This window comes from Centruroides sculpturatus, unplaced genomic scaffold, assembly GCF_000671375.1.
Source record: "Centruroides sculpturatus isolate CEXI.00-Female unplaced genomic scaffold, Cexi_2.0 scaffold1667, whole genome shotgun sequence".
Taxonomy (NCBI): domain Eukaryota; kingdom Metazoa; phylum Arthropoda; class Arachnida; order Scorpiones; family Buthidae; genus Centruroides; species Centruroides sculpturatus.
This window is the reverse complement of record NW_019385794.1, coordinates 123,134-150,432: the sequence shown is the minus strand read 5'-3', so window position 1 is coordinate 150,432 and position 27,299 is coordinate 123,134. Positions and strand designations below refer to the sequence as shown.

At 30.6% G+C, this 27,299-nt stretch overlaps 1 protein-coding gene and 1 long non-coding RNA gene across 2 annotated transcripts; one reads left to right on the top strand and one right to left on the bottom strand.

Moving 5' to 3' along the window:
• Positions 1-8,884: 8,884 nt before the first annotated feature.
• On the top strand, positions 8,885-11,281 carry LOC111642173 (patched domain-containing protein 3-like). Its single transcript, XM_023388461.1, has 2 exons — positions 8,885-9,247; positions 10,065-11,281. The coding sequence occupies exons 1-2, from the start codon at positions 9,013-9,015 to the stop codon at positions 11,279-11,281; spliced, it is 1,452 nt and encodes a 483-aa protein (XP_023244229.1). The 5' UTR covers positions 8,885-9,012.
• A 10,674-nt stretch (positions 11,282-21,955) lies between these two features.
• LOC111642174 lies at positions 21,956-23,631 on the bottom strand. The gene is made up of 3 exons (XR_002759517.1): positions 22,983-23,631; positions 22,611-22,700; positions 21,956-22,487 (listed from the first exon to the last, which is right to left on the bottom strand). It is a non-coding gene; the product is annotated as an uncharacterized LOC111642174 (long non-coding RNA).
• Between the last annotated feature and the right edge of the window lie 3,668 nt (positions 23,632-27,299).

Below are 27,299 nucleotides of genomic sequence, written 5' to 3'. Positions count from 1 at the left end.
CTCAATAACTCCTTTGCTTTCCGTCAAAACTTTATAAAGAGGTTAGCGTATTAGGGGAATTCCTGTCCCGCCTATACACCAGGTAAACTAATGCCATTTTTTATAATTTTTATTTACGGATCATCCCTTTAAAACAACATGGGTAATAGCATATATACCAAGTTTCATTGATGTATGTTCGTCAGAACCACACTTCGTATGTATTTAGGGCCACAAAAGTCACTAAAAATAATTCTACAAGTAAATGACATATAACTGTACTCGTTTCTACTCATAATTTTTTTTAGTATAATGTGAAATAAATATATATCTTGAAAGTAAAACGATTTGTCGAGGGAATATGAGTTCCTCTTTCATTTACAGACATGGGTTGGCTTATCCTTCCAATATTGCACGCTTTATACAAATAAAATATGAAATAAAAACAAAAAAAATATTTGCAAAAACTTAAGCATTTACTTATAGAAATATAAAATGAAATTAGTAGACAAGAGATAAGAGAATAGGTAATTTGCTAAAAAACGGAAAATTTTTTTATAGTTCTAAAATTTTCCTTATAGAAAATTATTATAAAATAAAACAATAATCATATTGTATGTTACAATAGAAATAAATACATTAATTTTTCATATATATATATTTTTTAAATCAAGTGAATTTACATCAAGTAAATTACATATAGCTAATCGATTTTCGTGAAATTTAAATTCAAAATTCGATTAGAAATATACATTAGAAAGCTCAAAATTTCCTTTCTTTCATAATTTTCTAGTGTTTTTCTTATTGTCAACACAGTAGACTCTCGATCATCAAGCCTATCAATTACCAGGAATATCTTCCAATATGCGCTTTCGTTTCCATGAAAAATGTTAATTATGTCATATCTTTTTTACCTGTTTACTCGGGTTTATTTCTATTTACAGATTTGAATGTCTGCATTATTATTTTCCCTCCTCCCTCTAAATCGAATGGCTATAGGCTGACACATTCTTACTCAATAGGCATTCCCTCTATGCATCCTTCTGTACAACGTATGGTTGAATTTTCGAGAGTCTGTTGTATTCTTACATGGAATTTGTATACTACTTGTGCTACAATAGACCACAGAATCGTACTTAAATAGTTCTATTGTTACATAACGAAAGCAATAATCATACCGGATTATTGAATAGTGAATTTAGTAGAACTGACATACCGTATAGACATTAATCAAAATTTATGAAACAATATAACTTAATAGAACAATAGTTTACCTTGAGTATGTTGCTGATTATACTTGAAAAATGTTAACCATTCGTCCAACAGCTATAACTCATTTTATATTGCTTAAAATTTCACTTAGAAGAGTGGATTTCACGAAATATAGGAGAAAGTAAGGATTTACTTCTATAGTTATTAATTCGTTGAATTAAAGTGTAATTAATACTGTAGTAATTTAAATTATCTTGGATCTAGAGATGTAGTTTTGTCAGAACAGTGCACAGTTTTACGTCAAGTAGACGTCATTCATGTAGTTTTTTTTAATACAAAAGCGTAAAATGACGTCAAATTGACATATATTGGGCCCGCTCCTTAGCAGTAGTGGTTTTAAAAGTTATCTGACGTCATATTTAAAGGAAAAATTAAATTGACAACTCAACAATTCTCATACAATTGCTCAGTAATCGTCAGTTAAAGTAAGTAAGGATTTTGACGTATTTAATGAATTAAAATGATTTAGAAAATTCAAAATGACTAATTAATGAATAAAATTAATTTCGTAAGGTGTATTTTAAGTTAAGTTTTCATAATTTTTCGGATAACAGAATTCCGAAATTGTACACAAAAATTCATTACTCAATCATGTACAGTCGATTCCCTTATAACACTATTGATTTTTCCGTTTTATATGAATTCCATGTTGTACGAGTCACTTAGATTTTACAAATACGTGAGCTGTTCACAGTTCGGCACACGTATTTGTAAAATCTAAGTGACTCGTACAACATGGAATTCATATAAAATGGAAAAATAAACAGTGTTATAGAGGGATCGACTGTAATTGAAAACTTGATAAATTCTGAAATAAGAATATTCGAAATAAAGAATATTTAGAAAAAAAATTAGCTTAAATACTAACATAAAGGATGTTTTTGAAATATTTGGCCAATTTTAATAGATTTATACACAGGGTTTATTTCAGGGGAATTGCGGGAGGATTGAATATTATCTCTCTATAACCTCATATAATATTTGTAAAAACACAGTAAACATTATTGTTTCTATGTATATACAGTATATAAATTGACTGATAAATTGCATTTTTCATCCTAGATAATTGTTTCATTTAGAAAGTATTCCATAGAATATTTTCTAAAAGAAACAATGCTTATACAAGAGTAAATCCTGGATAAAAGTGGAGGAACGTATCCAGGATATGAAGCATTAAACTATAGTGAAGTCTATTTCCATGCTTTAAATTTAACTATTTAAATGAATCAGCAATTAAATAGGCTTACAAATTACAATTAATTAATTAATTAAACAGCCCATTTTAAAATAAACTTTTCTAACATAATAAAATTTAATTAATTAATCGAGCAAAGAATTCACCACTTATAAATTACGTTTTATATTATTAATTTAATAGTTTGTGGGTGTTAGGTGTATAATAATTTAATGTAAGTTATCTTAAAAAAACTACAATAAATATGTTTAATTATTTAAAATATTTAAGCTTAAAAGAAAGAAGAAAATATAGGGGAGACCGGGGCAACTTCGGCATGCGGGGCAAGTTTGTCAAGTGCTTTTTTAAAAAAACAAATTAAAAGGAGACTTTGGTTATAGGTTAGGCAGTTGAGTTTTATTGGTGGCTTGTTGAGTGTAGTGTTTTTATTGTTCTCCAACAAGCGTAGTTGAATTATCAAGCAAATTTTCATTTTCGTTGAATTCCATATAATATTTTTTTTCCATTTATATTGAATTGGCAGGTTTTGTTATAATTCCATGATAACGAAAGTTACTTTTCCTGTTAGAAGGATGTAACTTCAACTTATTCACGTGGCCAGATCGTGGCTTGGCATTCTGTTCTCAGGGTTGTACTTAATGTTTCGAAATCATGACTAGCGGGGTAAGATCGGCAACATAAAGCCACATTAGAAGCAAAGGATAAAAATCAAACAGATGATAAATGAAAACATGTTTGCATTTGTTATTCATGTATATATGTCTTTGAACTTGCATTTCGTTGTAATAATATTAAATGGGTGTTGGATTTGTATTTCTTTGTTTTAATAGTGAATTCCAACTTATACATTGTTAATAACATAATTTTATATACGTGCCTATCTTGCCCCATTACTGTTGCCCCTATACCAGGGGCAACTTTAATAAAAATAATTAAAATAATTACAACTTTACAAAAAGAGAGAAGTTGCCGATCTTGCCCCTATACCCGGGGCAACTTCGTCAATTTCTCTCTTCTTGTAAAGTTGTAATTATTTTAATTATTTTTATTTCCAAACTGATTTTAACCAGTTCTATAGTAAGGTAACATTCCAATAGACAATATGCAAAGCTTTTTTTTTCAGTTTACAGCAGTATTTATTACACAAAATTTAAGTAAAGCTTAACATGCCGATCTTGCCCCGGTCTCCCCTAATTGTCACTCTTGAACAGATTCACATGCTTCACATTTAATACACAAAAGATCTGGTAAATTGTTTTACTGTGGAGAAATATTAGTTTACATAGTTATTTCCACGTCTTAAAATATTTGTAGATTTTTATTATTGTAAATTTAAGGTATAAAAAGTTAATTTTATAGGAACGTAAACAATTTACCTTTCTTTCTATTGACTTATGAGGAAAATTTAATAAAATAGAAATAATAGGAAATTTATTTCCATAAACTTGACTTTCTACTTTCAAATAAAAGTGAAATTAAATACAGAATTTCTTTTTTATTTAGTAATTTTTGTCTTTATTAATATATTTAAAATTTAACTTGAAATTTTAATCGTAATTTTTCTAAAATTATCTCCAATAAAATTAGTTTTCGTAATTTCATAAATATTACGTGCAAATACTAAATTATATATAATTATTTACGGAACTTAATTTTTATATTATATAATATATTAATATATGTAAAATTATATAAGTAATTGTACTTAATTTACTTTTTTTTAGTGAAATTTAAGAAATTTGGCAGACGATTTGGAAGTAATTTACTTATAAAACTATAAAAATTTTACGAAATGTTTTGACCTAATTCAGACGTTTCTGTTTAATTCCTTTAAATATCACAATTATTTTTAATAATTGAAGGCTTTGGATTAAAAAAATAAATTGTTTTAACAATAGATTTAATATAAAATTTAAAAAAATCCATCTATATAAGTCTGACTTTTCCCAAAAAGCTATTTAAAAATCGAACCTCGCGACATTAAGATTGGATAAATACTGTAATTGCAGCATTAGACGATAACACAAATACATTACGTTAATTTCGATACAGTGGATTGACGGTCTGATAGGATATACAAAGCAACACGTGGGAGATTTGCCAATGGAGGATGTCTTCTATGAGGGATTTTTATGGATATTGGCTCATATTTAGGTGTTATACGTGTGAAGAAAGTCAGAAATCTTCACGGGATCAGCCAGTTTCGAGGCTCAATGTTTTGTGGTATTATCCACTCGGCCGTTGGTATATTCTTAGATTGATTAGAATGAAATTTACGTGATTATACATTAATAAGTAAAGGAAAGAAATGAAAACACCACTTATAAATTTAGATTAAGGATACCCCTCTCATGACATTAAATATAATGCAAATAATGTAACATGATATAGATTAAAAGTCCTGTTTCGCATCGTGGTGTTTGAGGAATGAATGAAGATAAATGCAAAATAACAGAAATGGTCATTCATAATCCTTCTGAATTTCAATTATATTATCATTTATTTATCTATTTGCTTCTAGGTAAATAGCAGCTAAGTTAGCAAACCTATTATATAATGGATTTTTTTAAATGAAACGTTTGGTTTATTTACTAGCCTAGAATATCCATTGTTTTAATCGCTCTAATATATTCCTTTATTAATTTTGAATAAGGAAATTTTGATTTTTTTATTTATTTATAAAATTTTTAAGTTTTGCTTATGTCAGAGCTACCGAACGAACCAGTTACTCCAGGTGTTCTAATCCGTGTAGTTCTCTCTGATCTCGTGTCACAAGGCATGTGGTGAGTTCGTAAAACAACGTTCGATAATTGCATTGTCTTTATAAACTCGTATGTGCCGACGAGTTTATAAAGTGTTACAATAATTACAATACCTTGTGTTACAACTTACTGCAATCCGTAAGTTGTAACACAAGGCCCGAACGTGACGTACTTGGATCGGACAGAACATCTCAAAAACTGGTTAAATTCCTTATGTTTAAACATTTCTATTATTACAACATTATTACTATTATGCTGTAAATAAATGTATGAGGATGTAATCATACAATAGATTGTAGTTTAAGAATCTATAATTTATTTCGTCGAATGCTATTGCACAAACCTGATGGCTATAATTTAAAATAATTATTTTAAATTATTGCAAAGTACAATTTTGAAACGTAAACTTTATTTTTAGTGAAAGATAATACAAGGTAAGATGAAGTTGTTTCATTTCTCCATTGTTTATACTCCTTGATTAAGAGTATAAACACTGCTTTAAATTAATAATTAAAATATTGTTGTTCGTGTACGCACGTCTCGTATCTGTAATTTGCCAGTGTATGTGCGTGTAATTTAGTGTTTTTCAATTTTTTTCTTTCGGCATCCCTACTTCATCAGTGTAAAGTTATTGCGCTTTTTGTACTATGTATTGCGGTAGCCCAGAAGTGTTCTTGTAGCATCTTAGTGTACGAAGCACTCAGAGCTCACCTATGGCCGAGTGGATAAAACTATTGAACGCTGGTACTGGTCATGGGTTCGCGTGTCGCCAATGGTCTTGCCAACCGAATTTTTTTGATTTGTGTCACGAGTCTAACACCGAAATAATGGCTATTATCCCACAGAAAATCCTCCCAGGATGGTGTTTTGTGAATTATTGAATGAATCAAATTCTAGTATATTATGATCGTCATATAACTGAAAGTTTTGTCATATAGGTCTGAAATCGTCCCGAAAATGCTGAAACAATTTTTCAGCAGTCTTGCAGGCGCTTGTTTTTATGGTAAAATGTAGAAAGTAATTTTAAGAAGGGTTTATTAGGAGAAATTAGCTGATTTGTCTCATACTATCATCCGACCATGCTCAAAGAAAATATGTTTGTGGCCTTTTCTAAGTTCGAAGGTTGGATATTTCACTGCCAATTACCGAAAAAACTATATGAGTCTAAAAGGTTAGCATTCATTTAGGAATCGCAGGCGACACACCATAACGATATCCATGTAAATAAGTCATTAAACAGTTTGTTGATTGTGTAACGTTAACTTACGTTGACAAGTATAAAATAAGTAGAATATACGTACAGTTACTGGGTAAACTTTATTGAAAGTAACAAAGAACAAAGTACCTACACGAGTGACCAGCACGAGGTCTAACACAAAAGTGGTTCTGGCGGAGAGGTAGACTAAGGATATATTCCACGAGCAGTAGACAAGGCTCAGCGCTATCTATCGGCAGTCAGGCCACCCATCTAACCACACGCACATGTGACAGATTGTACAACAATCGAGAATGCTTTTATACTTATGAACACTACTGTAAAAAGGCCCATTAGTGGATCAGGGGATAAAATCATCGAATACAAGTAGTCGGTCATGTTCAGCATCGAGTTATCCGGTATTTCAACCCGTGTATAACACTCGTACGTTCTACACGTGTAGCGAACTCGTGCGTCAAAATCTCACAGAACAATTTTGCAACCGACAGATAGCACAACAAGGATATCACAACTATGTTTTCCACACAAAATCCACTGGATTTTTCTTTAGGTTAACCTTAAAGCAACAGTATACAAAACGTACGGTACCTAGCCATTTGGTAACCGGCAAAATGTTATTAGGATAGTGACATCAGATATGATATGTGCCACTCTAAATCCTGCATCCCTTTCGTATTGCTGTTGAGTGCAATCTTTTTTAACATATACTATAGAAAAATAAAGCTAACTGTTTTGGTATTAAATTACGCAGTGCTGGTTTCTATTCTTTATAGTCAGTGATTCTATATACTTCGTGATAAATCTTCTTAAGATAATACTTCTTTATTATTCTCGTTGTCAGAAGATATGAAAAAATTTACCTATTGCCTTCGACCTATAGAACAATTTACACGTGCAATTTTATTGAACGAATTAATTTATTTTACTGTAAACATCTCAGTGCAACTAATGCATTATATGATGAAGACGTACAATTCTGTAAAGAACTCTTTTGTCATTAAGATAATGTTAATAAAAACACACTGTATTCTGAATAATGTAAAATAATATTACATGTAGTGTAAAGTAGTATTACATGTAGAATGTAGTGAAATATAGAATATTTCACTACATTCTAAGAAATCTGTTATCATAATTATATAATAATTTTAAGTAATTTTTGGAGTAGTCAATACTATTGTTAGAAATATTTTCGCGAAATATAAACGTTCTTTAACACAAAAATATTCATATTTTAGGCAACGAAATTAAGAGAATTCTTCAAGACCATTGAAACTTTAAAATGAACGTGGAGTGTGTAAGAGAAAACCTTTGCAATGTTTTCAAGAAGATCGGAAATATGGTCGGACGACATCCATATTATTTCATCGCTTTACCTGTACTTCTTTCCATTGTTCTGTCTCCATTCATTGTAAGGTCATTATCGAACAAACATTTTTATAATATAATAACTACTGATACTGGAAAAATAGCTGATACAAAGAAATTTGTAGAGAATACTTTTGCATACGATTCAGCTGAATTTTCAGACCAAATAAGAGCACCCGATTTCCCCCGCTGCCTCTTGATTTACTTCTTGAAGAAAGATGGCGGAAACATGCTCGATAAAAATGTTTTTACAGAAATAAGATCTGCCGACGAAATCATACAAAATGTAACATTCGACAGCCACGGGAAACAAATAGGTTATTCTGATTTGTGCGGTTTAAAAAATAATAAATGTTTCCAAAATCCGATTATCGAAGTAATGTCGGAGGTAGGTATAGACTCAATAGTTCAAAAAAGAAAGAAGTTAAAATATCCCATAGATATAGATTTATTATCATTATCTTATAAGATTTATTTTGTAAATTTGGGAGGAGTGACACTGGATAATGACAATTTTGTAGACAGCATCGAGGCCATGTTGTTACTTTATTCGACTGATGATAAAGACGAAGAAAAAAGGAATTTATTTGAGAAATGGTCTTTTTCTGTGTATAGCGCGATTCAACAATACAATTTCACCTATGTGATTGTCTTTCCAAATTCTCCTTTGTTTGTAAGAGNTGCACGAATTTCCTAAATTCTCTGCATGTATTAATTATTTTAAATGTTTAACAGAGCTATTTTCCTTTTACGTTTTCAAATACGAATCATTGTACACGTGTGAAGTGTCGAAACAGTCAGTGAGGAGTCAGAGATCAAGTTCAAAAGTATACGCTTTGACAGTCCTAAAATACAATTCCAGTACAGGGACTGGAAATCTTTTCTCAGTCCAGTCTATAGGAACTTGATCTATAGCTCCGTTTCATCACTTAAACTACAAGGTGTGATACATCTGTACAATCAGCAAACTTAGGAATACATTAGGAAGCATTATACCAGATAAGAAGCGCGAGAGTATTTACAAGAAATTGTTATGTACTATACATATATTCCCTATTTAGTACTTGGTAAGGTAATTAGATTATATATTATAAACTGTTTAATTACAGTGTAGTTATATTAATTATTAAAACATTATTACAGTTACTGAGATTGATGATGCATTCTTGTTGTTGGGATGTTGGAGAGTCACCAATCCCAAGCATAAAGTTGTGAAGCGCATGGAAGCGACATACTGTGAAGCAGGAATTTCTATTATGTTAACTTCACTTACCAACTTCATTTCTTATTGCATAGGAATGATGGGTCCATTTCCTTTTGTTAGAATATTCTGTTATTACGCAGCTACTTGCATTATATTCACTTTTCTGTATCAGATAACGTTTTTCGGGGGTTGCCTAGCGTTAAGTGGATACAGAGAAGAGAAGAATCTTCAGCCATTCGAATTTATATGTGGTAAGTAAAGTAATTTATGTCCACGATAAATTTTTGTTATGAATTTTGTTATAAAAGGTTTTTATATTTTTAATTATTATAAAATGGCAAAAAGCTTAATCCTGACGGTAGAAGTGAGTTTTATAGAAAAGTTGAAATGCTTATAACGAATAAAATGTTCATTAAGTCCTACCCCTTTATATAACATACGATACATAACAAACACCCCTTTATCTCCTCACATTGTCGGTTTTTAACAAACAAAATTTAATAACATCAATGCCTCTGACATAAAACATTACAAATCGAAAAAGAACCTGAACTGACAGGCAGTTTTTAGGCTCACACTCTCTGTAATCGGGAACTCTCTATCGTTGCACATATCTATGAAAATAGTGGCCGGATTATCACGAGTTTGGCTTACATTGTTTGAAAATAATAGAATAAAATTTATTTTAAATTTTTATTATGGCTAAAATTTAGACAGAAAATGATATATCTGATATGTATTCAGGAGACACATCGGACAGATTCGATATTTGCAGTGAGGATTTTACTGTTGTGATGTAAAGTATGAATACCATAATTTGGCAGCTTTTAGTGCAATAAAATTGTTTACAGTTTCGTGAGTGATAACGTCTAAACATTGTTATCTGAACTCGATTTTCAGTTATTAAAGCTATATTAAAATTTGAATAAAGCTATATTAAAATTTTGAACAGAATATTGTAACTCATTAAATATTAAATCTTTACCAGCAGTTATAAGAATACTTAAAATTTATTTTTAATTCAGACTGCTATTTTATTAATCTAGTTTATTGATTCTATTGATTTAGAACAACCGGAGGAAAGTCCTCGGAAGAACAATAGAATACGAGAAGAGGTTTCTATGGTTTTTTTTAGAGATGTATTAGGGAAAATACTTTCGAATCCAGTAGCAAAGGTCATCGTAATTTTCATCTACTTGACTAATTTATCATTTGGAATATGGAGTTGTCATTCAATTACACACGGTATTCAGTATGAACGTTTATTTCCCAAAGGTTCTTTACTTAGGAAAAGTTCTCAAATTAGACTCAAGTACTTTACAAGTCACGCCTATCCTTTCCAAATAATTATTAATGAAACTTTGGATTATTCAGATAAAAAAGTGCAAGAATCCATAGAAAATCTTTTGAAACGATTCGAGCAAAATCCTCATGTTGCAGAAGAACAATACACCGTATCATGGTTAAAGTTTTATATGGAGTTCCAGAGTAATCCTGTTGCAAGATTTTCGTTAGGAGGTTATAACATGTCGAACAAACAAGACTTCATCGATGGTCTTCGTAACGTTTTCTTCAGAATACACGCAGCCAAGTCACTATCTAATGACGTCGTCTTTAACGACAATGGAACCGACATCTTATACAGTCGATTTTTTGTCATGGGTAAAAATTTGAATTCTTCCCAAGTAGATGGAGACACTTTGAGAGAATTATGGGAAATTGCCGAAGATTCCGAGTTTCCCGTACTAGTGCATTCTCTTAAATCGAGCGTACTAGATCAAGGCATTGTAATTGAAAACACTATTAACCAATTGTTTTGGATCACAGCAGTTTTGATAACTGCGTGCTTCTTATTGGTCGTTCCTAACTTCTTTGTTGCTATTACTGTCGCCATTTCTGTCGTTTCTGCAATAATAGAAACGTTGGGTTTCATGTCGTTATTGGGAGTCAATCTGGATATCTTCTCTATGATGAGCCTTATACTGTGCGTTGGATTTAGCGTTAATTACCCAGCTCACATGTCTTATGCTTATGTTATGTCGTCCAGCAAAACTTCGAACGATAAAATGAAGGATTCTTTGTATCTTGTTGGTTTTGCCGTCCTTCAAGGATCTTTATCTACAGGACTGGGAATATTGACTCTGTATTCTGATGTATACGTGCTATCGACATTTGTCAAAATTGTCATTCTAATTTCTATAGAAACAGCATTTCATGCATTGTTTTTCATCCCTGTTGTACTTTCCATCATCTTTTCCGTGTTCAAAGGCATGAAGAATATTTAACAATTAATACTGTTACTTCGTTTTATAACTTTATACTGTATTAATATGTTTAATATTAATATATGGATATAGTATTGATATATAACCTTGTTAATAAAATTAACTGTTTTATACAAATGATGTTTCCTTTTATTATGGTTAAATAGAATTTAAACAGTTAATAACATTTTTTAATTTCTAGTTAATTATATAATGTCTGTATTTTCATCAGCAGCCCAAACATTTGATATAGCATTTCGTAAGATTTATTATTTTTCAACAAGTTAGCTCACTTACATACTCAGTCAGCTGAGATTGCACGAATTTCCTAAATTCTCTGCATGTATTAATTATTTTAAATGTTTAACAGAGCTATTTTCCTTTTACGTTTTCAAATACGAATCGTTGTACACGTGTGAAGTGTTGAAACAGTCAGTGAGGAGTCAGAGATCAAGTTCAAAAGTATACGCTTTGACAGTCCTGAAATGCAATTCCAGTACAGGGACTGAAAATCTTTTCTCAGTCCAGTCTATAAGAACTTGATCTATAGCTCTGTTTCATCACTTAAACTACAAGGTGTGATACATCTGTACAATCAGCAAACTTAGGAATACATTAGGAAGCATTAATCCAAATAAGAAACGCGAGAATATTTACAAGAAATTGTTATGTACTGTACATATATCTTGATTTTTCGGATGAGCAAAGAATTAGATAGTATCAACATCGGCACAGAAATGAACAGCACTGCACAAGGTACAATAGCCTAATTATTTCAAATGCACGTTTGTAATTTTAGTTACTACTTACTGGCAATGTTACTAAATTTCTGATGCACATAGCAAGATAGTCAATGAGGGTGGCATTATTATTCAGGGTGGCGCCAATATCCTATTTTCTTTTCCTCTATGAAGGAAAATTTGGAATAAGTAGTGATTATTTAGTACAGTTTCTTGAGTAATGACTAACCAAGTAGATAGTGGCATTTTACTCTCGGTAAGAATGTCTTTTTAAACGCTTGACTGAATATTAAAACAATAACGGCGTATAGCCGTTCACTATAGTGCCTCCAATTGGCCTATTTATAAAGTAGTATGGATTAATTAATGAAGACATTCCAAACAATTATAGTTTAGAAAAATGGAGTAAATACTCCTATATACAGGGTGGTCCATTTTAATACGTACACAATTACTTTAAAATACGCACCCCACAAATAATTATTGAACCAAAAATATTAGACATCAAAGGGGTCACAAGATGTGCTATCTGATTCATTATAGTTAGCTCTAGAATGGATGAAACAGGGTAAACTTCAATCCTTAAATGGAAATTCCCAGACTTTATTGCACATTAAGATTCTATATTAAAAAAAAGTCTAGTAGTAGTAATAGTCTGGCCACATGAAGTGTTAGGTTTTTTTCATGTTTGTAAAACCTAAATCGGGAGGTATACTGTCTCCACCCATCGTCCACGTGTCTGATTGCCATATACAAATAAACCAAACCAAACGAAAGCTTACTTATAGCAATGTTAAAATAATTTAATACATGAGATTACACGGAATTATATATATATATATATATAAACTTTTTATAGTTGTAAAATTTTCTTTATAGAAAATAACTCTGTCCGTAATCCTCATAGAATATGCAGTTTTGCAATTATTGTGTCACGTATGTTACTACATATGCAACAGTATTTCGTAGACAATAGAATTGTACATAAACGGTTCTATTACTGGAAAGCAATGACATTAATATTTCTATTGCCAATTACAAAAAAATTTCATCATATAATTACATAAGTAAAAGTTAATCTAGCGAAGCCAGAGTTTAATTTCTAAAAAGGAGTTTAAAGTTTGAAAATTGTTTTTGTGGAAACTACCCAGATATACAGGCAACTATTCATTTCGTATATTATATATATATATATATTTTCGTGACTTTATAATATTACACAATTTTTGTGTGCGTTTTAGCGAGGACTGTATTTACGTCGTTGGAATTCTTCACACAATTTTCCATTCCTTTTTTTTTAATTCCTGCTTCTACAAAAATACAATCACAACGACTGATAATTTGGAACCTGGATGTACGGATGTTATGTCCATGAATATATCAAACTTATCTTTTCAAAATTCATTGGATCTGGACGGAAAAGTTCACAATCAAAACAGTGACTCAAATAGGGATATTTTCCAGGGGATAAATGCAATGTTGGAGAACACGCTTGACTTGTCAAATCTACCAGAACAATATGGGAAAACCACCCAAAGCTGTCAGTATTCAGTGGCAGACTTGTTAGGCTTGAATGGAAACACTCATTCAGTTTTTCAAAGTTCCAATTTACATCCATCTTATGGAATGTCTAATGTGATGTTAAATTCTATGCAAAGTGGATTATCCAACATAATGTCTTCAAACTACAACACAAACAATTCAAATTTAAGAAGATATGATTATGGCAACGTTCAATTTTCTGATAACCCATTAAAAGCAAGATGTTACAACAAAGCATTGGAATAAATTCCACTGGTCTCGGAGCAATTAAAGCTTCCTCTTATCAATGCGAACAAAGAAGTCCCACTATTGAGCAGGCCATTTTAATGGGATGCGATGATTACCGAACAAGTCGTAGTACTTCTACTGATTTTGCTACTAAGAAAATAAAACCAGCAGTGAGTTGTTTAACTTTCCCGGCAGTATTTGGCGTCGCCATCTGTTTATATTTTATGATATTTTATTTTTTAAAAAAAAACATTTGTATTATTAATCAAAATAAATAACTAAAATTGTACGTGGCGCCATCTTTTATGATCATTTTGTTATAAAAATTTTATATATTTTTAATTATTATAAAATATCAAAAGATTTAATTTTGAGGGTAGAGATGGGTTATATATAACACTGTAAATGCTAATAACAAATGAAATCTTCATTAAGTCTGACTCCTCACGCGATCTGACAGGCGACCACCCTCTATCTCTCCATCCCCTTGACCTTATACAACGAAAATTTAATAGCATCAATGCCCCTTATATACAAGCTATCGTGTCAAATTTCGTTTCTTTATCTTCACCCAGTTCTAAGATATTGATTTTTTTTAAAATTGTTTTTTGGTATATTTAGAAATAAAGCGCTAAGCATTTAATAGCATTCTGATAGATTTACATACTTTTATGGAAAAATGTTAATGATTTATTACAAGTTTATAAAACAAAAAGCAATCTTAAATGGAAGTAATTGTCGTAAATCTCCCCTTACACTCTCATACTAGAGTTATTATTATCGATAATTTCTATTATCAATGATCATAGTGTAAACTAAGATCCTTTTTAATACGTTATGTAATGTCGATTAGTGACAATCAATGTGTTTTCTATTCTCATAAATAACCATTAAAATCATTTTAGTAGTAATAACGAAATAATATATGAATCTTCTCTTGCATTAATGTATAAAAAGAATAAGGTAATTCTAAGTAGATTGTATAGTGATGTTAAGAGTGTGCAGTATCTGCGTGTAAAATGATTAAGACTTAATATTATAGAAATTTAAGACAGTCTCTGCAGTTAAAAGTAGGCCATCTACTTCGAACTTATGTTTGAAGAAGTAATTCTTATTAAAATCCGGAAGACGAAACATAAAGGAAGAAAGTGAATTGAATGCATATTTGCAATTAAAATATAGAAGCGGAAATGCCAATGCGAATTGTTGGTGTTTAAATTACGTAAGTACAATTAAATTTCTTTGTAATTGCAAAACCATTTATTAGAATAATGCGTTATATACAGTAGAACCTCGAAAACTCGACCTAATGTGGACCGAAGGGTGGCCGAGTTTGTGAAAATGCCGAGTTATCGGGAATGGGGTTAAAAAAAATAAGTACGAGTATTTCCTCAGAAATACTGTACTGTACTTGTACAGTATTTACTTGTACAGAATATAACAGAGAATAAACTGCCCAAATACCCTTAAACAAAGGAAAAGTACGTCCTTTATGAAGGCATAGAGCCACTACATGAAAATGAAAATTAATGAATACACTGTGTACATATTAATTTACCTGATAAGACAGACCTCAGAAAAATACTTTATGAGAGCTTTTATACTTTTATAAAGCTGTCTATAATGAAAATTAATTAACTAAGGATTTTTTCGCCCTGCCAAGGTGTGGACCAGTTATCCGGAGTGCTAAGTTATCGAGGGACGAGTTTTCGAGGTTCTACTGTATCACACATAATTAATATAAATGATTGACTTTAGACAGTAAAAATAATTAATAATAGAGTATCTTCATTTATACTATCGCAAACAATAATTAATGTTGTGGGTAGGCTCTACGAAAGTTTGGTATATAAGAACAGGTGTTAGAGCTGGCCTCTATATCCCATAGTTTGCATTTTTGCTTTTTTTCGAACAAAATTCCCAGTTAACCTCATTCTCGACAGCATAGAAGATATTTATATTAAGAACCAGAAATTATTAATCATATTTTTAATTTAAAATGTATACTTTTTACTCCAAATTAGTAGTTCTGCCCGTGTACATCATACTCTTCCGATGTACACTGGCACACATTTATTGTTTGCGATAGTGTACAAGTATTGTTTGCAATAGGGTTATACTGGTCATCCATAGATTTTGAATTAAATTTATATGACATGCAGTGTAAACCGGATTTTAGTATATAATTAATCGGTCCTGCTGCCTGGAAAGAATAAACTTTACGTGTAAATATTTACACTTTACGTGTAAATATTTACACGTAAAGTTTATTCTTTCCAGATTTGTTCTCGGCTTTTACCTATCTAATTCAGTTCTCGGGAATAAGGAAAGACAGATAGGCAAATGCATTTAGGAACGAATATTTTCGTAACAATAAATTAAACGAATAAAGTCATCATCGTTGAATCTTATGGATTCTAAACGTGCTGTATTAAAATTCTCATATTTACACGTAAAGTTTATAGACAAAAGAAAGAATAAACAGTAAATATAGTGTATAATGCACGATTTCACACTAGACTATTTTATTTGTTATTTTTTTTTAAATAAAGTCTTTCAGATTATACAGAGGTGTTTGCAAAAGTTTAAGAAATTTGATACGTATAAATTAGGGCTTTATTAAAATTAATTATGTTGTCAATTCTTATAATCAAAAAAAGTAAAGATTGATTACCACAGAAGACAAAACATGAATTTTTGCGGTATTCTCTCACAGGAAGAATTTACAGCTGGAAGGAATTCAGTTAAAGAATAATCAACAAGGAATTTTCTATAACAATGGACTTTCAGTATGTTGGGTAAAGTAAGATAAAATTACAAATACAGTCGACCCCCTATAACACTGTTGATTATTCCGTTTTAAATGAATTCCACGTTGTACGAGTCACTTAGATTTTACAAATTTACACAGCCCGGCATACGTAATCGTAAAATATAAGTGACTTGTATAACATGGAATTCATATAAAACGGAATTATCAACACTGTTATAGGGGGTCGACTGTATTAGACATAATACAGCATGTTTTATCTTAAAATAAAATGATAAACATGAATTATAAATACTTGAGTATACTGACTTTAAGTTCGTACATTTAAAAACATTAAAAGATAGATGAATTTGTGAAATGCAGAAAAAATTTCGATATTAATTAATATCTATTCGTAGTTAAGTATTGTTAGGTTAATTAATAATACCAATTTTATTTACAACTGTTCAGTTCTAAGAAATGAATAATATTGTAAATAATTACACTAAATGAATAAGCATCATTTAGAGTGGCATGTAAAGTTAAATTTTATTTATTATTTTTTTTTACAGCTTTATCTGATTGTATGTTATGAGCAGAAATTACTATAGTAAATCTGATTAATCCCTGACACGTTGTGGATGACTGAGGATAGTATCTTTTAATTAATGTGAATTAGTAAAGATGACTTTCCAACAACCAAAAGGTATTTGTTTGACTTGTTTAATGGAACCTTGTTTAAATCTTTCCTTAATTTATGGTTTACAGTTACATACCCCGTGTAATTGTGAACCAAAGAAATCTTCAACGTACGTGCAGAAGTTGTTGAAAAAGTGCTATTTCCGAATAATGGAATTTTTTATATGGTTACATTTCATAGTGAAATTATGGCAAGCAATTCCAGTGTTAAATAGATTTGCTCCTTGCTCCGGTCCATATTCGTTAACAAAGAGTGGACTTACATTAACCAAATTAGTATATGCTTCCGCAATATTCGCGGCTGCTTCGGCATTTACATTTATTAAAAAAAACAAGTTATTTCTTAACATTAAACTAAGGCACCATTTCTTTCAAAGTAAAAAAGCATACCAAGCAATTAACAACATGTCTCTGCTAATGTCCGCAATTGTCATAGTATTTGAGTGTTCTGTAGCAATATTCAGTATATATCTATTTCCTATTTGGCAAAAATATAAACATTACAAAGGCGAGGAGTTCTTTTGTTTTATACAGTTTAGTATTGGTAGTAAATTCCTCTTTGGAGAAATAACATTTATCCTGTCGTTAGGCGCTATATATTGGTTTGTTTTCGTTAAAGAATTCGATGATTTGTCTGCAGAACTAACATCAATTCAACTGAATGATTACAATTTACGACGAAAAGTGAAACAGTTCATGCTACGTTATGAAGAAATTTGGAGATTAGTATCACAATTGAATAATAGAATGAATTATCTTCTGGTCATTGTTCATGTTTCTGTCACTTTTTCAACCTGTTTTTCTTATTACACGTATCTATTTATAGACACAAACGAAGTAATCAAGTATATTGCATTGGTCTTCGTAATACAGTCCAGTTTGGTCTGTATACTCTATGGATTATTTTCCTCCTGTTTGGCATTTTCGGTATGTAAGAGAAACCAATAGTATTTTATAAATTTTAATTACTTAAAAATAGTAACGTTTCGATTTTACAGATAGAAAATACCTTTCAAGATATTCGGTATATCGCTTTTTGTAATCTATCTCTGGTATACAAGTTAAAGGTAATTATGAAATTACCCACTATATTATAATGTATTCGTTTATTTTTACTTTCGTCTGATAATATGATACTTATAATACTGAAATATTTCTTTATAATTTTTAAAGAAAAAGAGTTGCTTAACTTTTCCGGCAACATTTCTTAGCATCATCTATTATCATATTTCATTTGATAAAATTTTTTATATATTTAACTGTTAATAAAATGGGTAATAACTTAATTTTGAATTCAGGGATGGGTTTTATAGAGTTGTAAATACTGATAACAAGTAAAATTGTTATTAAGTCCGACCCTACTGGAGATACACACGATCCCCTTTATTACCCCACCCCCTCGACTTTTAATTACCAAAATCTAACACCATCAATCTCCCTAATGATCAAACCATTCTGCAAAATATCATAAATTTTTGCCAAAAAGCAAAGGAGTTATCAAGCTTAAAAGAGAGTGAACAAAACCGTGTACGTACAGAAAAATTACCCGAATTCTTTTGCATTTCTCCACGTTTCACGGTCCCCTGAGCCCAAAAATGTAAAAATCTTAAGTGTCAGTTTTTGCCCAATTGCCATACTTTCCTTCTCTTATATATAACAAGTACACAAAGCGTACAACTGTACACTCATCTTCCAAACTATGGAATTTTATAGTTAATAACTAAAATCAATAACTTTGTAATTTAATAAAATAAACTAAATATAGAATATGCAAAACAGCTCCCAGATTTCCTTACATTTTAAATACTTATGTAAAGATATTATTTACAGATTCTGAATTTTATGAAGAGATTTGGGAATGTGGCATTGAGAATTTCAATAGGAGGATTTTTCGTCATCACTAAGAAATTTCCAATCAGAGTGAGTTTTTGAACACATTTTATAATTAATTATCAATTACTATTATCTACTTTTTTGATAATTTCTTGCTTAATATTTCGTTATCTTGGCTTTTCTATCTTAAAAATATTCTGGTTATTACAGTTGGTGAAATCGTTGCATTCTGTATTCTCTGGACTGTTAAAGATGAGAGATGTATCGTACCAAAAAAGAGCATGTGATGAACTTAGAATTTTTAACAGAACAAATATTACAGCAATTGAAGGAATGTGGTGATAATGTAACTAATAGCACATTTATGCGAATGTTTTCTGCAATATACTAATAAATAAAACATACTTCTTTAGTATGATGTCATTGAATTTTCTGTATTGCACATCACGACTTTGATTTTTATATACTGTACTTACTGTATATTAAAATAAAAAAGTCTTATTAATCAAATTTATGAGAATCAATACAATAAAATTCAAATAATTTTTATTCTAGAAAATAAATGGCATTGTATAGTTCCTGTAACGCTAGATTTTTTAGGATTAGTTTATGCGATAGCGCATGAGAGACGATATTTCGTCATTAGGAATTTTTTCGTAGTAAATGTAAAATCGATTTTCACAGCTTATTACTTTTCTTAAAACATAAGATCAGTGATTTTTAACCGGGCGCCGCGGTGCATTAAGATAACATAACGACACTTTAGGATCCCGCGAAATACATTTGCTGAGCGCGCCATTACACTTCTTACATGTATTACTAAAACTGCAAATAACATAATAACTACAGTGATAAAACGGTATGGTGCTGCAAAAAATATTACCAGATTTGGTGTGCCACTATAGGAAAAAGTTGAAAAAACTACCATATGTTTGAAGAATAACCAGATTTACCTTAATAATTTGTTCTCATAATATACAGTTACCTAATGAGTCAAAACAGCTCCAGGAATTTTTCAGGTTGTGGTCAATTGAGATATGTTTCTACCCTCACTCACAGTCGCCCCATTGTGGGATTGGTTGAACCCATTAAGGGCTTGCTGAAAGAGGTCCTATTAGTGTCCAAAGGTGGATAAAGTTAAAAATGAGGTTACAAAATGCTGTGAAAATAACCTACAAAACTAACTTTAATGCCCCATGTTGTATAAAATGTTTTAAATCTCTACAGTTTTAGTTTTAAATCTTTTAAGTACAGATACTCCACTGTTTTACCCCCATTATATTATAATGTATTAATATTTATGCAACAGAATCTTTTTACTTAAATAATTTTAATAGAAATTTATGAAAACACGAATATTATACACTGATTGTAGTTTAAAAGTTCAGCTAATTGTTTAACATTCTTCTAGTAAAGTTTGTAAATATCAATAACTTACAGTGGCATGGTGTGCTGTGTTCAATAAAAAGGAAATTACTAGATGAATATTAAATAGTTAATTGCCTATTTATTACTAATTTCTAAAACAATAGACAATCTTTAATGGAATTGCTTCTCGTTAATCTTCTTATACCTCGTATTAGAGTCATTATTATTTAAAACGTTTATAATTAATGATCGTAAAATAAACAAACTGCATGGGAATATGTTAAGTAAAAGGCATTAATTACAATCAGTGTACAACATGTTCTTTATTTTCATAAATACCAACTAAAATCATTTATATCGAGATAGATATAAAGATTCAGTTACATTAAAACATGTGAATAGTATACTATAATTTATAAATACTATTACAAAAGAAAACTAAATACAATTGCACGTTTATTTTGAACTACAGAACTAGCAAGCTACTAGTACAAACTACAGAAGATAAGTTTGCAATTGTATATTTCACACGCAGTAATATGACATTTCAATTTAAATACAACCAAATAAAGACACAATGCAACAGTTGAGTACAGTAGACCCCCTATAACACTGTAGATAATTTCGTATTATATGAATTCAATGTTATACGAGTCACTTAGATTTTACAAATACGTGAGCCGTTCACAGCCCGGCATACGTATTTGTAAAATCTAAGTGGCTCGTACAGCATGGAATTCGTATAACACGGAATTATCTACAGTGTTATAGGGGATCTACTGTATTCTACGAAATGAACGGCTCGAAGAACTCAAAGAAAAATATAAGATAGATTTTTATTTTATTTTACAATTGATCAAGCACTAAACGCACTTAATTAACTGCTACATTTTAACAACTTAGTCACTAAAGTAACTATTTTTTATTCTTATATAGCATATACAATTTACAAACCATGTCTAAAGAAACGTTATTAAAACACTACAAGGATTAAGAAAGTATTTTAATTAATAATGATTCTGTTGACATTTATGAATAAAAAATTTTGCAGAACTAAACATGAGAAAAAAAGTTTATTATAATTTCAGTGTGGTTCATGTTACATTTGCATATTTTTTTATAAAATATAAGTTTTGTTTGTTTGATTGTGCAATAATGCATTTTTCTAATAGCATTAAAATGCATCTTGTTACAATTTCTAACTAGGTATAGGTACATTTTAATTTTTACTGTTCTGTACTACTTGACTGTAACTTTTTACATACTTCTTTCTAAAGAAACGTTTTTATTATAATTTAAAATCATTCGGTTTTTATTTCAAGTAAAAGAGATATATTTTTAAAGAGTACATGAGACATAAATAGTAGAACGGGCACTGAGTAACTATCAGTATAGTGAAATAAACAAACTTACACAAGGACTATAGTGTAAGTTTGCTATTTGTAAACGCATGAAGATGCACAATAGAAAATTTTAAGCTAATTTTGAGCTAGATTTTTAAAAAGAAAAAGAATGTTTAATTGAATTGATGGAATAAGGAAACAACAGTTGAACAGTTTACCAATGGAGGCGTTATCCGATGGAATATTTATGGTAATGTGGTCCCTATTGTAAGCTAGATGAGGAAAACTGCACTATGTGGCCGATTCCGAAATTTTTTTTCAAAGAGTTTTAAATTTTCTTTTTTAGTTTTTACCAAACAAACCGTAAATTGTTTTAGAGCCAGAAAGTATACTTCAATAAATACAGTGAAATGTCTTTATAACTTGAATCTCATTGGTTTAACTGATAAAACTTCTCTCACTGAACATAAGATCAGTATATAAAATTGTAAGTCGTAATGTGAAATCCAATGACATCATATTAAAGAACCATATTTTAACTCATTAAAATAATACATTGTATGATAATGTTTTCTGCTTTATCAATTACATTATCACCACATTCCTTCAACTGCTAAAATATTTGTTCTGTTAATAATTCTAAGTTCATCACATACTTCTTTTTGGTACGATATATCTCGCATCTTTAACAACCCGGAGAATACAGAATGCAACGATTTCACCAACTGTAATAACCAGAATATTTTTAAGATAGAAAAATCAAGATAACGAAATATTAAGCAAGAAATTATCAAAAAAGTAGATAATAGTAATTGATAATTAATTATAAAATGTGTTCAAAAACTCACTCTGATTGGAAATTTCTTAGTGATGACGAAAAATCCTCCCATTGAAAGTTTCAATGCCACGTTTGCAAATCTCTTCATAAAATTTAGAATCTGTAGATGATATTTTTACATAAATATCTAAGAAATGATAAAATATAAGAGCATTTGTGCATATTTACTTGGTTACATTCAATTACAATGCCATTAATCTTAATTCATTCTGTAGTTTGGAAGACAAGTATACAATTGTAAGAACGCCGATTGGGGGGAGATTTTTATTCCCTACCATCGGGATGGTCTAAGGTCTATGCGTATGTGGGTGGCGGCTTTTTAAAGGCAGAAAAGACAAGTGTTTACAAAGGTAAACCGTTTATTCCGGACGATAATGCTTACATAATTTTTGTTGGCAAAGGTCCTTAAGTTCAGAACTTCGGGTTGTCTTCGTAAGTTGTTTTCGGTGTCGATCTGGTCCTACGCTGGAGGGGCCCCGTGACTGCGTCGAGTGAGAAGTTCGAGATCTGAAGTGACAGCACACAAAAGATGAAAGGAAACACGACAGCTGTCGACAAACGAACACAACAGGTAGTCTAGGTGGAAAAGTCTTAGTGGAAGTTTCGTTGTCCTTGATTTTTGCGTTTTTATAGGGTTTTTGCGATCGGCTTCTTGTCAATTGGATAGTTCTTACATCACCGTTTTCCAATTGCTCATACACCTGTCTCCAGGTGTAAATGGAGCTTCGTTAAGTTCGTGGAAAAGGTCGGCTGGAGATGGTTTATCCGACACCATCTTTTCGAATCTGATCGCGTTTAATTGTTGACTATGACACCTTCGCTCATCTAGACATTTTTTTATCTAGTTTCGTTTTGCTTTCTAAACTGCGTCTTAACTTTTAATATTTTAAATTTTCTTCTTTTTACATCTAAAATTTGGTTTTTCCGTCAACTTTTGATGAGCGTCGACGTCAAAGTCGGGTGTCGCCGATTCGACACTTATAATTTGCTTTCCTGACGATTTAACATAACAAATTTTTACATATCTTTCCTTTTTTTGGGGGGGGAGGGGCTATTTCCAGGGCCTCACACAATTTTACGTGGTGTCGTTTGTGAACTTGTGTATGCATGTTTATGAGAATTATTTGTAGTAGAAGTTCATCAGGCCGTTGAATTAAAATAAGATTTAAATTCAACTACAAGCAAATGCCCGATAGAAGTTGTTATATCATCGGTATAAATTGTTTAGTCATAAATGAAAAATACATTTTTTTACGCATTACAACATTTTAAACACGAGACGAGAGAACGAAGAAAATAATGAGTAAACGTATAGACGAATAAATTCATCATTACCTTCAACTTGTATTCAAAAGGTAGATTACTAAGAGCGAAATGTCGAATATCCTGAAAGGAATTTTCTATCTGAAAAAGAAAAAAATTGATATTTTATATTATGGAAGTTTACAAAAAACTATTGGTTTCTCTTACATACCGAAAATGCCAAGCAACATGTAATTAATCCGTAAAGAATACAGATCATACTCAAGACTATAGCAAAGAACAGTGCAATATATCTGATTACTTCATTGGTATCGATAAACAGATATATATAATAAGAAAAACTGGTTGAAAAAGTGGCAAAAACATAAATTATGATTAAAATATAGTGGATTCTATCATTTGCTTGTAATATGTATTTCCAAATTTCTTCGTAATGTAGCATAAACTGTTGCACTTTCTGTCGTAGATTCAAGTCGTTATGTCGAATTGATGTTAGTTCTGTAGACAAATAATCCAACTCTTTTATACCAACAAACGTAAATAAAAACGCAAATAAATAAGTAATAATTATTTGTCCAATAAAGGTATTAGTGCCTCCACTAAACTGTATCAAACAAAAGAACTCCTCGCCTTCAAAATGTTTATATTTTTGCCAGATAGGAAACAGATACAAATTGGATATTGCTATAAAACATTGAAATATTACAGCCAAAACAGATATTAGCAGGCACATGTTGTTCAATGCTTCATATGCTGTTTTACTTTGGAAAAATTGATGCTTTACTTTAAAGTTTATATTCACCTTGTTCTTTTTAACAAATTCTAATTCCGAAGCAGCCACGAATATTACGGATGCATATGCTAATTTGGATAATGTAATTCCACTCTTTGCTAAAGAATATGGACCGGAGCAAGGAGCAAACCTATTTAGCACTGGAATTGCTTGCCATAATTTCACTATGAAATGTATCCATATAAAAAATTCCATTATTCGGAAATAGCACTTTTTCAACAACTTCTGCACGTACGTTGGAGATTTTTTGGGTTCACAATTACACGGGGCATGAAACTCTAAGCCATAAATTAAGGCAAAATTTATACAAGGTTCCATTAAACAAGTCAAACAAATTTCTTTCGATTGTCGAAGCGACATCCTTACCGATTCAGATTACAGTTTGCCTTTCTCTGATAGCCACAACGTGTTAGCAATTACTGAAATTTACTTTACTAATTTCTAATCATAACGTACGATTAAATAAAACAACAAAATTGCTCCACAAATGTAATTTAAAGTTTACAGGTTTTTGCCAAACGGTGCTCATACAACAACTCTAGTCATTTGAGATCTTACATTTCTGCAAAAGCCTTGTTTTAACCTGAAAAAGTTTATATTAAACAAAAGGAAATAAAATAATAAATTCTTATAGACTCACTCGAAATAGACTCACAAGAACATTTGCTATCACAAAAATACAGAATCAAATTTTATCTATTACTGTAGCAGCAAAAATTGATGCTTTTTTACTTCAGATATTAAATTAAATTATAATTTATAATTGATCACATTCACGAGTAGCTAGAATGATGGTGACTATGGTGTTTTGTTTGAAGAAAAGAAAGAGGCACTTATAGAAAAAAGAGACCAGCTATATTCATTAACATTAGTATTCCCATACTAATGTTTGGAATACCCGCCTCACAATATAAAGTATTGTTTGCGATATTAATAATTCTACTTTATAATTAATATTGTTTGTTTTTTTCTGAAGTCTGCCATTTACATTCATTATGTATGATATATAATGCATTATGTCTATGAATAACAAAAAAGTATGTAATAATAATTCCATTGTGACGTATATAAGATGATTAACGAGAATTGATTCTATCAAGCATTGTGCTTTTTTGTATAAACTTGTAATAAATCGACTAAGTGCTTAACATTCTTTAATTAAAATATGTAAATTTATTAAAATGGTACCAGTTACTTAGTGTTTTATTTCTAAATATAGAAAAAAGTTTTATAAAATATTCACAACTGCATATTTAAGATTATAAGTATATTAATTTTTAGGGAGACATTTTATAATAGGCACGAAACGAAAATGAAGATCATTTTGGAATGTAACGTGTGCGTAATTTAATATCATTGGCATAAGCTATAACTGAAGATTTATGTTGGCCATGTACAGTACGCTATTAACATAAACTGAAAAACATTTTTAATATTCATTAAACATTTTTCTACTCTAGCTGATTTTTAATGTATTTATGTGTGATACTATTATTGAAACAATAAGTTTTGTGATTATGTATATATAAATTTATATAAGAAAACGTAACTCATGTCGTGATTTCTGCATTTTTAAATACCGCGTAAAATCCAGAAAGCTTTGGTTCATGTAAAGATTATGAATAAACAACATTAAAACCCGATATATTATGAACTACCAACCAACGCTATGTGCCATCAGGCTAGATAATCGGCTATAATCGGCACGTTAGGCGCCATCTCTTAATATTAATAACTACAGTTGACCCCCTCCTATTACACTGTTGATAATTCCGTTTTATATGAATTCCATGTTGTACGAGTCACTTAAATTTTACAAATATATGTGCCGGGCTGTGAACAGCTCACGTATTTCTAAAATCTAAGTGACTCGTACAACATAAAATTCATATAAAACGGAATTATTAACAGTGTTATAGGGGTGTCAACTGGTATAATTTATTAAGAGATGGTGCCTAACATCTTTTTCTTCTTCTTCGGAGCGGGGAGAGTTCTGCCTAACGTCTCCCTCTAGTACCAAATAGTTTCATAATTTATTAGTATTATAACCTATATCTAGTCCAATGACATACAGCATTGGTTGGTTTGTAGTTATTTAGATTAAAATATATCCTCTATTATTCAATGTTTTTAAATATCCTGATTCGATATAACTAGAATTTCTACTAATCGTGGTCTAATTGCTTTCATTTTATAATGATATCAATCGGATACTGTTTTCAGTATTGGCTTATCTGATAGTGTTTATAATAATTGGCACCCACGTTTATACTCTTCAAAATTGACACCGCGAACAAATGCGCACAGCCACTTGTTCATTGCAGGACTGGTAGAGGTGATAGACGTATACAAATGATTAAAATAATAAACAAAGATATGTAACAGATACCTGTTTATTCAGATGCGAATATGGCTCCCATGGGCAGCTATATTGGCCGCTAGTACGAAATCAACGTAAGCTGAGGTTTTAAAGAAACCACTTCGTCCCACAAATGATAAAGTGGTACTAGTGTATCTCAAAGCAGAAGACAAAATAGAAAGCGTAATAGAAGATATAGAGAAAGGTAACATTCCAAACTGATCTTCATTTTGGTTTCGTGCTGCTTTTAAATGACTACTTAAAATTAATTTAATTATAATATG

Bases quoted from the DNA above. Each gene is read 5' to 3' on its own strand.
- LOC111642173 (XM_023388461.1), top strand. From the start codon at position 9,013: ATGGAAGCGACATACTGTGAAGCAGGAATTTCTATTATGTTAACTTCA. The intron at 9,248-10,064 runs GTAAGTAAAGTA...CTATTGATTTAG, and splicing joins GCCATTCGAATTTATATGTG to AACAACCGGAGGAAAGTCCT.